Here is a 17,011-nt window from a genome sequence, read left to right as displayed (position 1 = left end):
AGATTTGCAGATCTGATTTCATTTTGAGGTTCCCCTACTTTCAGCACTGTGTCCATGCACTGTTAATCACTGTTACTTATCATCAGACTACCAAGGACATCCTGAGATAAACTTTAAAACACAATTACAAATTTGACTGACAAGATAAAAGAAGAGAGGATATAGTTTTTATACTAAATGAAGCTGACATGTTTGACAAGGAAACAGTTTGCCCTACTTGAAATGTGCCTGAAACCATTTTGGTTAGAATAGATTATCTTTGTGACTGTTAAAGACACTTCTCTGTGGGGAATCCCATTGTTGTCCTTTATAAATTAGGGTCAGGAAACTGGATATTGCACATTATTTCTGATGATGATGATGATGATTATATTAATAATAAATAGTCATTTGGTATTCAAGCTTATAATCCAAACCTTTATGCAAATATTCTTAAGGGTTCACTGACAGCACTTGACTCTAAATGCTGAGAGGCAAAATAATGTAAAAATGTAAAATACAACATAAAGCCAAAGCTACTGAATGACTGAAACTTGTGAATACTTGGATCATTTTGTAGCGAGTAAATTTGAACAACTAATCATTTTAACAAAAGTTAGCTTTTAACAGTCACCTATGACAAAAATTAAGGTGTGCTGTAGTTGCTGGATGTAATCTTAAAATCAGGATGGGCTCTACCACTGCACTGGAGAGTGCAGTGGTAGATACTCAGATAATCTGAACCCAAACAAAAAGCCACATCATGCTGTTGTTTTTTAATATGGTTTCTCTTTTATTAGGAAAATGTCCAGTTTCTTCATTGCCAGTGCATAGGTTCTACTTTGGTCTACCGCCTGGGTTACTATGTTAATTCCTTCCAACAAAACAAAAATCACAATTGCTCAAAAATAGTTAATCAGCACATGTAACACCTGTGAGACATTCAAAATTACTGGAGGTAGCAAAATAAACCAAAGTGCTTTTTAAAGTAACTATTTACAGCATTTCATTCCTCAAATTATTTAAGGCATTAACATGACTTCAGTACTTCAGTCTGTCAGTCCACAGTCAGATGGCTCTAACATGGCTCAGATGCAGAGTCCCCTGCCTTGTGTTTGTCCTCCACGTTGACAACACACTGCTTCTTTCTTTGACCCAGTTCCACCACTTCTGCTCCAGCGAGCCCCAGCTTTCTCTTGTAAAGAGATCTCAGGTGACACGGACTGGGGGATCTCTCAGAGGAGCTACCCAGCATCCAGGGCGAGCTCCCTCCCACCGGGGTGAGAGGTCCAGGTGTGTGAGGTGTGGAGGATCTTGTAGCGTGCAAGCCTGAATCATCAAGTGGCAACTCGATGTCCATGGTTTGGGCTTGGGTTTCATTTGGTATTTCTAATGTACGATCTCTACATGCGTCCTTGTCGTTGTGGGAAGGCAAAGTGTTAAGATCACAGACCCACAGCTCAGAGTCACTTCCACATTTCATCTGGTCATCCAAAACATGTTGCTGCTCTGTTACGGGATCTCTCATCCCATTCTTCATCACTTCTCTGAGGGCCACAGAAGCAGGGTGATGAAGGATAAATTTCCTGCTCCGGCCCGAAAACCGACATCCTCCGCCTCGCCCCTGCTGCCTTGTTCTCCTGGACACACCTACATCAATGTTTGACTCGTCCGAATCCTCAGAGCTCCCATCATACGGGTCCAAAAACTACAATCAGAAGTTCACATGCATGTATTCATAAACACACAGAAGAGCAAGATGCTTTTCCAATAAAAAATAAAATGATTACTGAAGGGAGTATGCTTACCAAAGAATAGCAACCATGCCTTGCTGCAGGTTTCAACGGCAGTGTCCGACGTAATGTCCCACACTCTGGTGCGCTGCTCACACATCCCTGTTCAATGAAGAGTTCAGTGATTTTTGCATTGACAAGGCAGCAATTGTTTTTTGTTTTTTTATTAAAAAGCTCAGTGCATGCTGGAACTCCATATAGGTTCAGTTTCTGGCGAAGGAGTTTAATTTGATCCTATGTCAAAACAAAATTTATGAAGAAATCCAATGGAAAATGTCCTATATCTGGAACTTCTTTTTGAACCATTTAAAAAACATATATGTGTACCATATGAATGTACATCATCACTTGTCCACTTGTGCTTATTGTGACATTGTGTGTGCGATGGCCACACTCAAAACAAAAAGTAATACCATAGTGCTGGTGTCTGACCATCTTGGACTGATTTCTGAGTCAGTATCAGTGCTGGACTCCACTTTACACATGTCCTGACAGAAAACACAGGTCACTCCAGTCCATATTCATTTGTCAAAGCAAGAAAAAGGTTACATGCAAATGATTTTGAACTTTTGATGTGATAATTCTCAAACTAATCTCACCATGTATTTGAAAGCAAGCTGGTCCATGTTGTTGGGTCTATCACTGTAATCTAAAAGGAAAAAATATACTTTTTTTCATGCAATAATAATGCTTCTAAGCACATTCAAAATAAAAAAAAAACATACACACGAATTTGCTCTTGCTAAATATTAAAAGATGTTAAATGAAGTAAATGATATTTTAATCCTCCAGCCCTTGTTACAACATTTAACGTTAGCATGGGAACATTTTTAAATGAGAAATACTGCTAACCTACCTGGAAGTGAGTGCTGTCGTCTTCTCCTACATGCCATGACATTTGGCGCGTCTAACTTTTCAGGACCACGATAAAGTAAAATACTGAAATAATTTCGTTGTTTCGTTGTGGTCAAACAAATCTGCACATTAATTACCCACCAGAGTGCCAGCTGCCTTTTATATAATGCGGCCAAGTGTGGCAACAGGTGAGCAGAAGGAGAAAGAAACACTGCGCTGACACGAGTTCAAAACGCCACTGAGTTTGCTCATTTCAGCATTTTAACAAAATAATACGTCCGGTCTATTTTTTTTTTCCAAAATAAAACTAATTGACCTCGTTGCTGCAAATTGTTTCTCCAAAATGTTATTTTCGTCGCTTAATTGGGCTTTGCCACCATTTCGTCTTGGTCAGTATGTTTTTAAAATATAATTTTGTTAATCCTATGACAGAATTTTAAAAGCAGAGAAAGTTCTAAAGGACTTTGAATGGGGAAACATTTATATAACATACCACCAATGTATAACTGAATGTGTTGTACTGGTTTGTGTTCTCAAATGACCTATTTGTAACACATGGTTAAAATAGATAATACTATAACCTTTTAGTTTAGCTGGTTAAGTGTGAAGCAGTGACAAATTATTGTAAAGGAGATACAGTCGTAACCTCCTCCACCAGTTCCCCGGTGAACCGTTGGGGGGAACGGGAGAGTCGGAATGCCCGCTCCGTGGCCCGCTCCCCTCCGTGCGTAAGATCCGGCCTGGGGGAAAGGGATGAATTTTAATTTCAAAGATGGCGGCGGAGGGAGGAGGGAAGGAGATGAACGAAATTAAAACTCAGTTCACCACCCGGGAAGGCGTCTACAAACTCCTCACTCACTCCGAATACAGCCGTCCAAACAGGGTGCCTTTCAACTCGCAAGGCTCCAACCCCGTCAAGGTCTCCTTCGTGAACGTCAACGACCAGTCGGGGAACGGCGACAGGATCTGTTTCAATGTGGGCCGTGAGCTCTACTTCTACATCTACAAAGGCGTTAGAAAGGTAGCGTGCTAACGCGGCTAATGTCAACGGAAATTTGTGAAACGGCACGTTGAAATGCATCACCGCTGTTTGAGCTGTTGCTGAACTTCAGGCTTGTGTTGGTTGTATTAAATAACTCTGACAGGTGCTTGACTTTCAAATTAGCTGACAGCTAGTTAGCTTGAAGCTACGATGAAGCTAGCCTGCTAGTTAGCTAGCCATCGCAACTGGCTAACGTTAGCTAGCCAGCAGCTACACCGAGGCCAGGGGCTAAATTCCGTCCCCACTCCGTCAGACTGTTTCTGTTTTGCAGGACGGTCGGTTTCGTGCGGCTGGATTACGATCATTAGAGGAAAGTTGACCTTTTGATTTGCTTTAAGTTGTCAGGACTGATACTGCTGCTGTAACGGTTAATAGTGACAGGTCAGCGTTGCCACCCACAACACCTGTCGACGCCCTTTGACTGACAGGTGTCGACACATCACAATTATGCCGATTCAATGTGTGGACTGTCATTTGGCTAGCGAGCTAACTGCTGCCGTCATCCTTTAATGTAATGGCACTCAGCTCTTAGTTTGGGGATGTGTCGATGTGTCAGAATCTGTGACCTGATCAGACTAAACTGGTTTGCTCTGCTTGTATGGAAATACGCTGTAATTATAAGGTTTAAGCGTCCTTGGAGGATCTATACTTTCACAGTATAATTCTGTGTTCTGTGTAGATGCTCAGTCACTAACGTGTAGTTCATTTAATTCTTTTATAACTCATGTGCTGCTCCTGACAAATGTGTATTGGGTTTCTTTTGAAACAGAAGATGGGGAACGAGTGGAAATCATCCAGTTATCACGATGCGTTTCCTACAATGTGAGGAAACATGTACTTGTCATGTGTGTGTTATCTTTCCAGTTTAAAACAACAATAAACTGGCTAAAAGGCGGAATTGCCACAAATTGGAGCAGTTCCAGAGTTTTGCTGTACAAGCAAATTAGTCACATGCCTGATTAAAAACAACAATATTTGGTTTAAGTTTATCAATATCACATCACAAGATTATATTCATTATACATTATCTTATTGATTATCTGTCCACTTCATGAGTTTGGCTTTTTTTCTGGAATGTTTTTTTGGAGCAGATGCATGGCCACAGGTTTAAAGCAAAAAATAGTAAAACTGTCTTGTACAGTCAGCAGTTAACACATCTAGCAGCTCATTATGACCCTTTTACTTCTTCTGTGCGTATATCCTTAACCTCACTCCTTAAATGTTGTGCTGACTTAGGCTTAAGACTTTGACATTTTGTCTGTCTGAGGTGAGACATAAACAATTCAATGTCACATCTGCTGGTAGTGGAGGAACCACTGAATCATCATCTTACACTAAAAGAATTTTCCATTCTGCCAGTAGTGTAAACTGTAAATGATTAACAAATAGGACAGTTGTTATACTGGCTCTCTACAGTATATGCCCAGGGTGCCTTGTTCACGGCTGTAAACTACTGTTTTCCTGACATTAAAAATAAACCATATATCATAAAGTATGATGGCTAGCATCTAGCCATCAAAAGGGAAAAAGTCATACTTCTATTTTTAAGTTCTTCCTCTTTTTTGCTCATTGACTGTCAGCTGTTTGGTAAGCTGCTTGAAATCACAGTATTATTTTGAGCTCAGATGTCACATCTTGAACACTTTTGCTACAAAACATTTGATTTAAGATTTAAGAAGATCTAATCAGTGGAATTAATACTATCCCCTCAGTTCCTGTAAATTAAGTTTCAGTGTGTTTAAGATAAAGCCCTGGAAAAAAAATATGACCGCAACAATAGCCCTTTGTCATGCAACAAAGTGCCTAAACTTGTTTTAGATATTCAAAGGTTACTGCATTCACCATGTGTTTTCATGCTGTCTCTCGTCAGGCTGCTGACCTGAGCAAGCCCATAGACAAGCGCATCTACAAGGGGACGCAGCCCACCTGTCATGACTTCAACCACCTCACAGCTACAGCAGAGAGTGTGTCCTTGCTGGTGGGTTTCTCAGCAGGACAAGTACAGCTCATTGACCCCATCAAGAAGGAAACAAGCAAGCTCTTCAATGAGGAGGTAGGTCTCTGAAGGACAGGCAGTAGATTAGAAGAGATGTGTGTACAGCGTTTTCAAAGGTAGCAGGTGCTGGTCAATGGCATAAAAATTGAGAGAGGCAATGAATTTTCACATTTTTCACCACATTGATTGTTGTAGTGCTGTTTAAGTAGAGCCTTGTTTTCAGACAGACATCTGCATATTAATTCTGCTATAGTGAGTGAAAGCGTATTTATTTTTGTTCCATTTCACCCAGTTTCACTAGCAGATTGCGCTGTATAAAATCCCCCACACCTGGTCTAAAATACTGTTTTAGACCTAAACTTCTCCTAAACTGTTATGTCATTCTTTATGTATCCCTGTAATAAACTTTTCCACCTTCTTATGAAGAGGATTTCAAACGTCTGACAGACAAAAAGCTCAGGGTGCTTTATACTACTTTTTGTGTTTTTCCTGCTCAGCACTTTTAAACCAAATATTACTAAGTGGCCTAAGGCTTTAACAGAGCATTCCAGTTTAATTTGTAAGTATTTCCTGATGATACTGTATTGACATTGTCCTCCCCCTCCCTTCTCCTTCTGCTCTCTCCTTCCCTGTCTGCCACTCCATCCTTCCTTCTTTCCTGACAGAGACTAATAGACAAGTCCAGAGTAACATGCGTGAAATGGGTGCCAGGCTCTGAGAGCCTGTTTCTGGTCTCTCATGCCAGTGGGAATATGTACCTGTACAACGTGGAGCATACTTGTGGCACCACAGCACCGCACTACCAGCTGCTCAAACAGGGAGAGAACTACTCTGTACACACTTGTAAGAGTAAATCCACGCGGAACCCTCTCCTTAAATGGACAGTGGGTGAGGGGGCTCTAAATGAGTTTGCCTTCTCTCCAGATGGGAAGTTCCTAGCGTGTGTAAGCCAAGACGGCTTCCTACGGGTGTTCAACTTTGACGCTGTTGAGCTTCATGGCACCATGAAGAGCTACTTTGGTGGCTTGTTGTGTGTGTGCTGGAGCCCTGATGGAAAGTACATAGTTGCAGGTGGAGAGGACGATCTAGTGACTGTGTGGTCGTTCTTGGACTGCAGAGTCATTGCCCGAGGTCACGGGCACAAGTCATGGGTGAGTGTGGTGGCATTTGATCATTACACCACCAGCGTGGAGGAGAGTGACCCAATGGAGTTCAGTGGCAGCGACGAGGACTTCCAGGATCAGATGATCCATTTTGGACGAGACCGTGCCAACAGTACACAGTCTCGACTCTCCAAGCGCAACTCCACGGATAGCCGGCCTGTCAGTGTGACATACCGGTTTGGCTCAGTGGGCCAGGACACTCAACTGTGCCTATGGGACCTTACTGAGGATATCCTTTTCCCACATCTTCCACTCTCACGGACACGGACACATACTAACGTGATGAATGCTACCAGCCCCCCTGCGGGTGCTACAATAATCACTAACACCTCTAGTAACACTACTAACGGAAACAACAGTGGTGCCAATACGCCTGGCATTAACTCCCTGTCTACTACATTACCGCGCTCCAACAGCCTACCCCATTCTGCCGGCACCACAACAACGGCAAACAATACCAACAAGGCTGGCAGCGGTGGTGGGATCGGCAGTGGAATTATGGACAGTGCCATCGCTACAGGTGTGAGTAAGTTTGCCACACTGTCACTCCATGATAGGAAGGAGCGCCACCACGAGAAGGACCACAAACGCAACCACAGTATGGGTCACATCAGCAGTAAGAGCAGCGACAAGCTCAACCTGCTGACAAAAACCAAAACAGACCCTGCTAAGACTCTGGGCACTCTGCTGTGCCCGCGCATGGAGGATGTGCCCCTCCTGGAGCCCCTCATCTGTAAAAAGATAGCACACGAGAGACTGACTGTACTCATATTTTTAGAGGACTGTTTAGTGACTGCTTGTCAGGAGGGATTTATTTGCACATGGGCGAGGCCAGGCAAAGTGGTAAGTTCTTTTTAATGCAGGAAATGTGGGAGAATTAGAAGCGATAGTATTGTTTGTCAATCTTTAGCTGTCCTAAAATCAGTTTGTGGGCTGTAACTAAAAATCAAGATATGTTATGAAAGCTTAAAATAGACTATGGACATTTGGAATAGCATTTTTAGCTTTTATAGTCAGAATGTCAGTCTCTGCAGGCAAGCAAATAACATATCAGATTTTGTTTAATGTACAACTTCTTTCCAATGAAAAACATATTATGCCTAACTTTCAAATATAACCAATGCTATGACAAAAACATTCTGATAAGGAGGATTTCCTGTGTAGACCTGTGAGGGAAAAGAGGATGTTAATCCATATGAAGTGTGTTCATTGGTTCATCATAATCATTCCACAATGCATAGCAGCATAGCCAAGAAGTCATCTACATACACACTCACTTTTCAGCTTTTTATGCAAATGGCCATTTTGCCCAAAGAATCTCTGCAGTCTCTCACATGCTTACAGCTTAATATGTGTATACACCCTGTATACTTTGCTGTTGTCTGTGTTTTGAGAGCTTTTGCCAGAACGAGGCACATAATAGTCTGTGTTTTCTACGTAGCCAGCAGCGTGAAGGCTAGTTAGCCCAATCAGACCGTTACTTTTAACCAGAGTCTGAGATTAACAGAAGCTTGGGGCATACAGCAAATGTTTCTGAAATAAAAATGAGAACACAAACAACACCATGATAGTGAGGTGTACAGTCAAGTCTTTGCAGTGCAGTCATTTGACTGTTTTTTTTTTTTTTTTTTTTTTTGCTTTTTGTCAAATAATAATGCACAGGACTACTGTCTTTTATGGGTCACTATGGGGCAATTTGTGGGATTGTCTGAACAAAATATTACTTCTAATGGTTTCTCAGCAAGAAAATGGAACAAATATGATGCAAAGATAATTTAATAATCAGGTTGGACCAGTAGAAAAAGCTGGCACCACAGCCTGTGGTGGCTATAAATTATGATTTATGCCAAAAAAAAAAGTGGTGGAGCAGTTAGACATAGTTGTTGAGGTCAGTCTTGGGCAAGGTGTGATGAGTATTAAATAATAGGTTCAAGGATTAAGTGCAAAATAGCTGAAAGGTAATAAAAATGTAATAATTAAGTTGAGTGAAGTTAGTTTGCCCTTGAAAATGTCCTCAAAGGTCAGATTTAGAGGTTTTAAAAAAAAAAAGCTCTCTGGAAAAACTACTCAGTGATCCGGTCATGTACAATAGAAGTGCCTTGATCAAGCAAACCTCTCAAAGACAGCATTAGTTTTACACTGTACAGTCAGCATCCACTTTGACTGCTGTGCACAGCCTTTTAATTAAGTGCAGGGGACCGGGGTATGGAAAGAAGAGGCTAGAGGCTAATTTTTAATGAGCTATTTGTTGCTTGATTTCTGCTACAGTATGTGAACTTTCCCAATGCAAATCTCCTTGTTTTCCTTTTTCCAGGGTTTATTGTCATCCCAAAACCAAGCCAGCTCTCCCAGTGGAACAGTAGTATAGCCACAATATTTCTGCTGCTAAAGAACCCTGCAACCCAGAGTCTGATGCTGCTCTTCACCCTGCAAGCATTGCAAGTTTTCCTTTTCTTTTATACCCCTCCTCCCTCCCGATTTTGTTTATGGCTTTTCTGTTGTTTTTGTTTATCACTCACTTGACCTAGAGGAGGAATGAAGCAAGAAAAGGTGCGGTGCATTTGTGGACTGTTGCATTAATGTACTATTGTTCTCTGGAGTTTTAACGCATTTTAGTTCTTTTAAGAATCTTTCTCTCATGCCAGACCTCATCAGACCGTTGTCCCCTCTGGAATTAAGGCTTGGCTTCGTTAGATGCAAACCAGACAACTGTGGCTTGAGATTAAAGGGATAGTTCATTTAATTTTCGGAATTTGTGTGTTCCCTGTTTTCTTATGATGTGGCCCAGTTGCGGCTCAGGGTTTCTGACAAAAACATGAATTTTGAGTGAACTATCCTTTTATGACCAAGTGCATGAGCATCTGAAAATTTTGCTTCCATCCACATTCACCCTCCACTTCTGTCTTTTCTTGAGTAGAATCTCCCCATAAACGACTTTGCACTGATTTTGTTAGTTATTTTGTTGTTTGTTTTTATAACTACTCTAATGGAACAAAAAAAAAGAGGGTTGAGGACTGCCTTGTTGCACTCGGCTTTAACATCCTCAGTCTTGAAATCTGAATCTATAAAGCTTGATGCTGCAATCATAGTCTTTTTAAGAGAAAAAAAATTGTTTGCACTTAAATTAGTTTATTAGAAGAAAATGGCTTTACATTTTTGGGTGTGCTCAGAACTCACAGATGGCTAATACAGTAGGTGAAGAAAATGATAAAAACTATTAAAACTTTTATCTATTGAGCATTTATTTTAATATTATTTCAGATTCAAATCTGCTCTGTATCATAATGTGTATATTGTAATTAATTGATATGATGGGGGCCTAAGCAAACTACCATTACTCCAGTGGAAGTTTTGTCATTGATAGTTATATTTCTAAAGCCTAAAGTATACATATTAATAATATTAAAATAATCTTGAATACACCGTTTACTGTTCTTTTTTTTTTTTTGGTTCACCCACATGTACTGTATTGACATAACAAAGCCGTAATGCCTCTGGCGTAAAAGTTGCTTACATCGTCATAAAAGTGTCGTAGTTGCACAAAATGAGCTGTCAAGTATGGAAGTCTTTGAAACTCAGGAAGTCTCCCAGACAACAGTTGAATCTCAAAAGACTCTCCTCAACTTGATACAGGCTCTTTTTATGCCTCAGTCACAAAAAAATACTCTGAGAAGAAAACATGGAACTTGATATCCTCCGACTTTCTCTGAAGAATTTTAACTAAAGCCACATGACAGATTGCAGATTCAGAGGACTCTTTCCAATCTGACACCACTGCAATATTAATGTACTTTATTTTTGTGTGATAACCTACACTAGTCAGAAAGCTGGAAGGGCAATTATATTTTGAAGTGGATAGCATTTTACATTTCCCACTTCCCACTATTTATTAAAAAAAACCCATTCATGATTCTCTTCAATCTGTTCTCAACTTTTTTGTGTCAGGACTTTGTGCAGACATTATATAAGACACAAGTAGTGAAGTGTTTGTAATGAAGATTAATGACAACAACAGATAAATGATACTTGATTACTTTTTTTTTTTTTTTTAACTCTGATTATGCATCACAATAACCAGCACAATAAAGTGCAGATTGAGTCACAGTCCATTTTAATGAGCTCACAGCTCTGAATGAAATAGAACTTTTATAAGCCACAATGCTTTAAGTGAGGGTACTTGCCAAGCTACATTATTAAAATAGCAATTTAAAAAAAAATCTGATTTGGGACTTTTAAAGTCCCAATTTGCAGCCTTTGACCAAATAAATACAGTTGTTATCATAAACATAATTGATCTAAAAGGAAAGTTGTTTTTGTTATTAACTAATTAATCTTTTTAAAATAATATAATTAAAATACAAATATTAATTCCAATTGTGTGATTTGTAGTCTGTATGGGGCTATTTTATTTACAGCTGAGTCACGAAACATGCCTTTAATTTACTTCTTCAATGGCAATTTTGTGGCTTAAAATAATAGTGAAGCACTTAACGTGAATGTTTTTGCTGTTTACGTTTGTACAGGAAGACTTCTGCCCCTACCGTCAGTTTGTCCCAAGGAACTGACTCACAGCTTCTGGAAAGAGACACTGTCTCAATACACAGAACCTATGAAAAGTATTCAGCCCTGCCCTTGGTGTCTTTTATGTTTACAACTTTGAATCACAGTCGATTAATTAAAGCAGCTGAAATTTTCTAATTTTGTCCAACTTCTGAGAATACTGGTGATATTTTAGGTGTATCACAGCAAAAGGTGATGAATACCTTACACTTTAATTTACATCAGTTTGTAGAGACTTGTCTTCACTTTGACATGTAAGTATTTTTGTTGATTGGTTGTCAGCTTACCTAATCATCTGTGATTCAAAGCTGTAAAATAATACAACTGGAACAAGTCCAAAGGGTGTGACCACTAAAGCCACTGTATTATTTTCCAGTAAACTGATCCCGTTCCTTAATTCACCTATGGTAAACAGCTGTTAACTGGACAAATATCTTATTGCTTAGTTTGTGTAATAGGCTCAGATTGAAGTATACTTCTCAGCAGTTGTAAACATGTAACACCTGACTAGGTCAAGTAAAACTGAGGTCATAACTAAACTACACATTTTCAATCCAACATAATATGACAGAATCTAGCATTGTTTGTGCTGCGATTACATAGACTTTCATCGTTACTATGAGAATTAAACAGTGGTGTCGCAGTCATGACTGGTAAGTTGACAGACTCTGGTCTATTTTGTTTTTCTCAGAAATCTTCATGTTGCTTCACAGATTTTCAACGTCAGGCCTGTCCAAACATTGTCCAACAATCTTTTATCAATAGAGTAACAGGCAATTTGAAATCAAATGCTGAAGTGTCCTTGGCTCTCAGTAGCCTCCGTGTTTCCTATCCAGAGGTGGCATGTAGCAGGTCTTGAAAGTTGCGCGGTGTGACTCATCCCGGGGCTGCAGAGAGAGGAAATGCAGGCTGAATGCCAAATCAAAGCGCTTATTGGAAGCACTACCAAGGTGCTTGTTTGGCTATTTTTATGGAACAAGTCTCCTTTTTACTTAATACAACATAGAGATATATCCTGTCAGCTGTGGTTTACTTAATTTCTGCAGTGCCCTTGGTAGTCGTGACTACCAAGAGGCCTAAATGTAAAAAGCCTGATGTCTTTATAGTGTTCCTGTGCTTACCTTGGCCAACTGTGACTGGCACTTTTTTGATGTGATGGCTGGCAGTGTGCCTCGGTGAGTGACAGTGAATGCAGGCATAGTGGAGACTGGGAAGGAGATCTGTGGTCCTGGTACAACCATGTTGAGCTTGGGCAGCTCTGTGGGATAATGAGGGATGTTCCGCCTGATGAGGGGCTCTGCTACATGCTTCATGTGCTGCGAGAGGGAGAGAGTATTGGATGGCAGCAGCTGTATTCACATTTCTTTGGAGTCATGGGTCTTGGATATTTCACTTAAGGTGACTTTAACACAGGGCTACTAAACTTACGCTCATTAAAGGTGTTTGCCTTGTGTGTCTTCCCCTCAGCTGTTTGCCAATTCTGGTTGGGCGCCAGATGTGATCTAAGGAGCTGTGCATCCCACTACTCTCTACTCCATCCATAGTACTAGAAACTCTGTGAAGAGTGTCGGCTTTCTTCTCTGCCAGCCTTGGAGAAAAAAAGCAAGAGCATGCAAAATTTCTATTAAAAACAACAGAATGATATATTATTTAAAACTGAAGTGTTTCCACAGTTTGTCTTAACTTGCAGAGGTTTGAAGTGTTTCCTATATGTGTGGACCCTTCCAACAATGAAATGTAAAATGCTTCTGTTCCTTATGTACATATATATAAATATTTAAGAATTCAACCTGATTTCCCTGAAGTATGTGTGTCGCAGGGACGTTTCTGCAGTGATGCGTTCATCAGGGTCATATGCGAGCATCTGATAGAGCAGTGACAGAGCTGGGGCTGGGCAGTGAGGAATTAATCGTGAGAGACCAGTGCCTTTTTTCGGAGGGAAGTTGAAATGCATCGCTCTAGACCTGTCAGACATGAAGATGCCTTGAGAATTCTTGTTTTTAAAGTACATAAAAATTACATATTGACATTTCGTGTGTGCTGCTGCAGAAAGAAGCAGACAAACTCTTCAAACAACATATCTGAGGAGGAACACCTACTGCTTGAACTTTTGGAGAAGACTTTGATCTGGTGTCCCCAACACATCATGGATTTTGGCAATCTGGTCCAACTCATTTGTTCCAGGGAAGAGGGGATTCAAGCTGAAACACAGGTATACAGTACAATAATCTGAGTGCAACAACAAAGCTATTTAAATAGCATGTGCTTGACATTTGTTTGTGCCTGTGGTGGTGGACAAGATCGGTCAAATTACAAAGACAGGAAAGTGAATGCAGACACTGGGAAGCATATTGTACATGTACTGTAATTAAGAATAACTCTAAAATGACATAAATATAACATCCTTCAAGCATTCACAGTCCAGTCCCAAGTGATGGTTTAAGGGAATGTTCCCTTCTCCTGCAGAGATACCTCATGATCTCAAAGAAGACACAACCAGCGCTCCAGATGTCCATCTTCAAGCTGTAGTACCCATCAGTGAGGAGGCACTCTGGGGCTCTGTACCAACGTGTGGAGATGTACTCAGTGTGTGGGGGCTTGGAGTAAATGCTCCGACATGAGCCAAAGTCCCCAAGCTTCAGAATGTTTTGCTGAAAGATGCACAAAATTATTAAAAAAAAATGTGTATGACTCAAAACTGAATTACCACTCTTGGGATTTTGTAAAGCAAATTTATGATAATGATGCATCTCACTTTGATGAGAATGTTCTCTGGCTTCACATCTCTGTGAAAGATCCCACAGCTATCAAAAAAACAAAAACAAGAAGGTTTAGGGTTATTTTATTTTATTTTACCATTTCATGTGAACTTATATGTTAAAATTTACCTGTGCATATGTTCAAGTGACTTGCACAGCTGGTACATGTAATGCTTTACTGTATGGTCAGGCAGTGGTGTTTGTCTTCCTGCAAAGAATGAAGAACCAATATCAGCCCATTTTTCACCCAAAAACTTTACAGAAAAGCTACATCTACATTTTCAAGCTCCAGGCCACCCTTATAATGATTTATTATAAGCTTGTACTCTGTCATACTTGTAGATTCACCTTGTATGAACTCATAGATGTTCATCTCCATTAGCTCACATATCAAAGACACAGTTCCAGTTTCTTTGTCACTGAAACATAAAAATTAGATTAAGGAGACATGCCACAACACACAAGCTTAAGGTAATACAGTAAGTTCGTTACAGCCAGCAATCCAGTACTCACAAAATCAGTTCATGTAGCTGGATGATATTTACATGTGGGCTCAGTCTCTTCATTGCTTGGACTTCCCGCAGGTTGTTGGCCTGTTCCAGGCTTCACCGCAGAGATGACATTAGATAACAGACAGATGTATACAGATGTATAAATACTCTATGGCTTACAGTCTTAACTCATATATTCTTTCATAATCTTACATTTTGTGTGATGAATTTGAGGGAACCAGTGTGGAGATGTGTAATTCTGTGTCACAGCTTCATTTGACAGTAGCATAATGTCACTGTAGTGTGTGGACACATGTCAAGATAAATGGCTGCACCGATTTAAAGTATCTGTGCACTTTAAATCAGTACTAGTAAAAAAAAAAACCTCTGCACTGACAACTCACATTTCAAGCTCTGACATCTATTGTTTCCTCATCATTACAAGGTCAAAGGCAGAGTAGGCTTACATCTAGCAGGATACTTAAGGCAAAGGGGGTGTCAAGCTGCTGACTCAAGTTTCAAGGGGCCATACATTATATGGAAACTGCACCACTGATTGCTTGTGTACAGCACAACACTGTGTTGCATACCTGTTAATTGTCTGCTTCATGGTTTTACATGCGTAGAACTTCCCATCTTTCAGGCTCTGAGTTTTCACCACCTCTGAAAATGTGCCCTCCCCGATTTTCTTGATTGTTTTATAGCCTGCACAACAATTAGAAACAAAGACAGCGGCTGATAAAAGGGAGAATTTTACGCATTTTATAATAGAGTCTAAGTTGAAATTTGTGCATAGATGAACAGCAGAAAAACAAGTCTGCATAATCTAGAGGGAAAACCTGTGTTCCATAGACAGTAAAAACTGGAACACACCCACTGGACATTAAAACCCATGATAATTTTATAGGGACAGGGAATTGGGATTTTCTGAGTCACCGCTGGAAGCCCAACATTCATGTTGGGCTTAACTGCATATTATTTTTATTATCGATTAGTCTGCTAATTATTTTCCTGATTAATTAGTTGCGCTAAAAACGTAAAACAAATTAATAAGCTTGATCAAATATCAAAATGGCTGTAGAATAATTTTCTAATCGACTAATCCTTTCAGCTCTACATTCATACAGAACTCATTCTGACAAAATACTTCACAGGAAGTTCTCAGTAGGCCTACCTGCAACTAACAACTATTTTGATTATGCTGCTGATTATTTTCTAGGTTGGGGAAAGAGCACATATTTAGATTTAAGATATGTAACCAGTGGATCTTTGGAATATTTCTTTGAAAATATACTTAAAAGATAACTCACCCTTTTCGATAACATCTACCCAAACTGGTTAAAACTAAAATTTAAAAAACGCTAAATAGAGAACGTGATTATTAAAAGTAATACAATCGAAACAACGTATCACTCTTAAAGGTAAAAACAGAGAACAAAGATAAGAAATCTTTGGAGCGAAACCTCAACGACGTGCGACCTCCTGTCCTGTCAGAAGTCTTGTCACTCCGCTCAGACGTTAACTCACAACTTACAATGCATTCCTTTGAGTCTTAGCCGCCACAGGTAAGTCGATTATCCATAACAGCTGGACAGTACATTTCCCTGCAAATTTTGAAAATAGAAGTGGTGTTTTCCACGCATCGAGGTGTCCAAAGGGGCGCTAAACTCGTCTCACGGCTGCTAGCTTAGTTTCGCTAGCGAGCCCTGTTAGCTGACCGTCGCCTTGGTAACGGAGCACGCCTTCGCCCTCCGCTCTGACCTGAGGAGGAAACTGGAAACTCTGGCTCAGTGTCTCTCTCCTTCTTTCACGCCAGCCGGGCCGCGTAAACTCAAAATATTCGGAGTTAAACAGGTGAATATACCCTGCCATATATGACAAAAATGTCAGTCAATCAGAATTATTTGCCGCAGGCCCAGATATTTGACGCGATTGCTTCTTTTCGTCGTTATAATTGAGCCCCTTACCTTTTTTCCAGAGATGGGTGGCGACCGTTAGCTCGGATGTCTTTTCATTAGGCTGCGGATTGTTGTTCTTCACGTCCACAACATTTACCCTGTTGTTCCAGTCGGTGTTAGGTGGTGTTTTGCATGCATTTCGAAGGCTTGCCCTGTTTTTCACGCCAATAAGCCAGTTTGAGTAGTGCATCATTAGTGCACATTGACTGCTAAAAAGCCTACCATGAGCTTAATAATATCTAGAAACAGTACCCGCAAGAGCACAGCTGGTGCTCCACTGCATTCATGTCATAGCATAACGTTACCAGACACCAGTGCACCCAATACACAATCAATGCTTTCTATTCACACACAGCCAGTGTGTGAGTAAAAGGCGTGGACCTTCGCTTTTTTGTTCCACGTCGGTTTCCGTAAA

At 40.3% G+C, this 17,011-nt stretch overlaps 3 protein-coding genes across 4 annotated transcripts; 1 reads left to right on the top strand and 2 right to left on the bottom strand.

The window, feature by feature from the left end:
• Positions 1-793: 793 nt before the first annotated feature.
• LOC121197483 lies at positions 794-2,817 on the bottom strand. Of its 2 annotated transcripts, XM_041061110.1 has the most exons (5): positions 2,629-2,817; positions 2,372-2,421; positions 2,186-2,260; positions 1,788-1,874; positions 794-1,687 (listed from the first exon to the last, which is right to left on the bottom strand). In XM_041061110.1, exons 1-5 carry the CDS (start codon positions 2,663-2,665, stop codon positions 1,058-1,060), a joined length of 879 nt encoding a protein of 292 aa, XP_040917044.1. In that variant the 5' UTR covers positions 2,666-2,817; the 3' UTR covers positions 794-1,057. The 2 variants fall into 2 exon arrangements, with proteins under 2 accessions (XP_040917044.1, XP_040917045.1); XM_041061111.1 differs by lacking the exon at positions 2,186-2,260.
• Positions 2,818-3,378: 561 nt separating this feature from the next.
• wdr20a (WD repeat domain 20a) lies at positions 3,379-9,773 on the top strand. The gene is made up of 4 exons (XM_041060938.1): positions 3,379-3,648; positions 5,540-5,722; positions 6,331-7,671; positions 9,143-9,773. Exons 1-4 carry the CDS (start codon positions 3,400-3,402, stop codon positions 9,194-9,196), a joined length of 1,827 nt encoding a protein of 608 aa, XP_040916872.1. The 5' UTR covers positions 3,379-3,399; the 3' UTR covers positions 9,197-9,773.
• Positions 9,774-11,005: 1,232 nt separating this feature from the next.
• On the bottom strand, positions 11,006-16,789 carry LOC121197364 (MAPK/MAK/MRK overlapping kinase-like). Its single transcript, XM_041060944.1, has 12 exons — positions 16,606-16,789; positions 15,229-15,343; positions 14,661-14,750; positions 14,496-14,566; positions 14,277-14,355; positions 14,144-14,192; positions 13,861-14,039; positions 13,488-13,589; positions 13,179-13,352; positions 12,817-12,976; positions 12,510-12,704; positions 11,006-12,275 (listed from the first exon to the last, which is right to left on the bottom strand). The coding sequence occupies exons 1-12, from the start codon at positions 16,787-16,789 to the stop codon at positions 12,198-12,200; spliced, it is 1,476 nt and encodes a 491-aa protein (XP_040916878.1). The 3' UTR covers positions 11,006-12,197.
• Between the last annotated feature and the right edge of the window lie 222 nt (positions 16,790-17,011).

The sequence above is a fragment of the Toxotes jaculatrix genome, chromosome 17, assembly GCF_017976425.1.
Source record: "Toxotes jaculatrix isolate fToxJac2 chromosome 17, fToxJac2.pri, whole genome shotgun sequence".
Lineage (NCBI taxonomy): Eukaryota > Metazoa > Chordata > Actinopteri > Toxotidae > Toxotes > Toxotes jaculatrix.
Note: the sequence above shows the minus strand (reverse complement) of the source record. Positions and strands in the feature narration are given on the sequence as shown.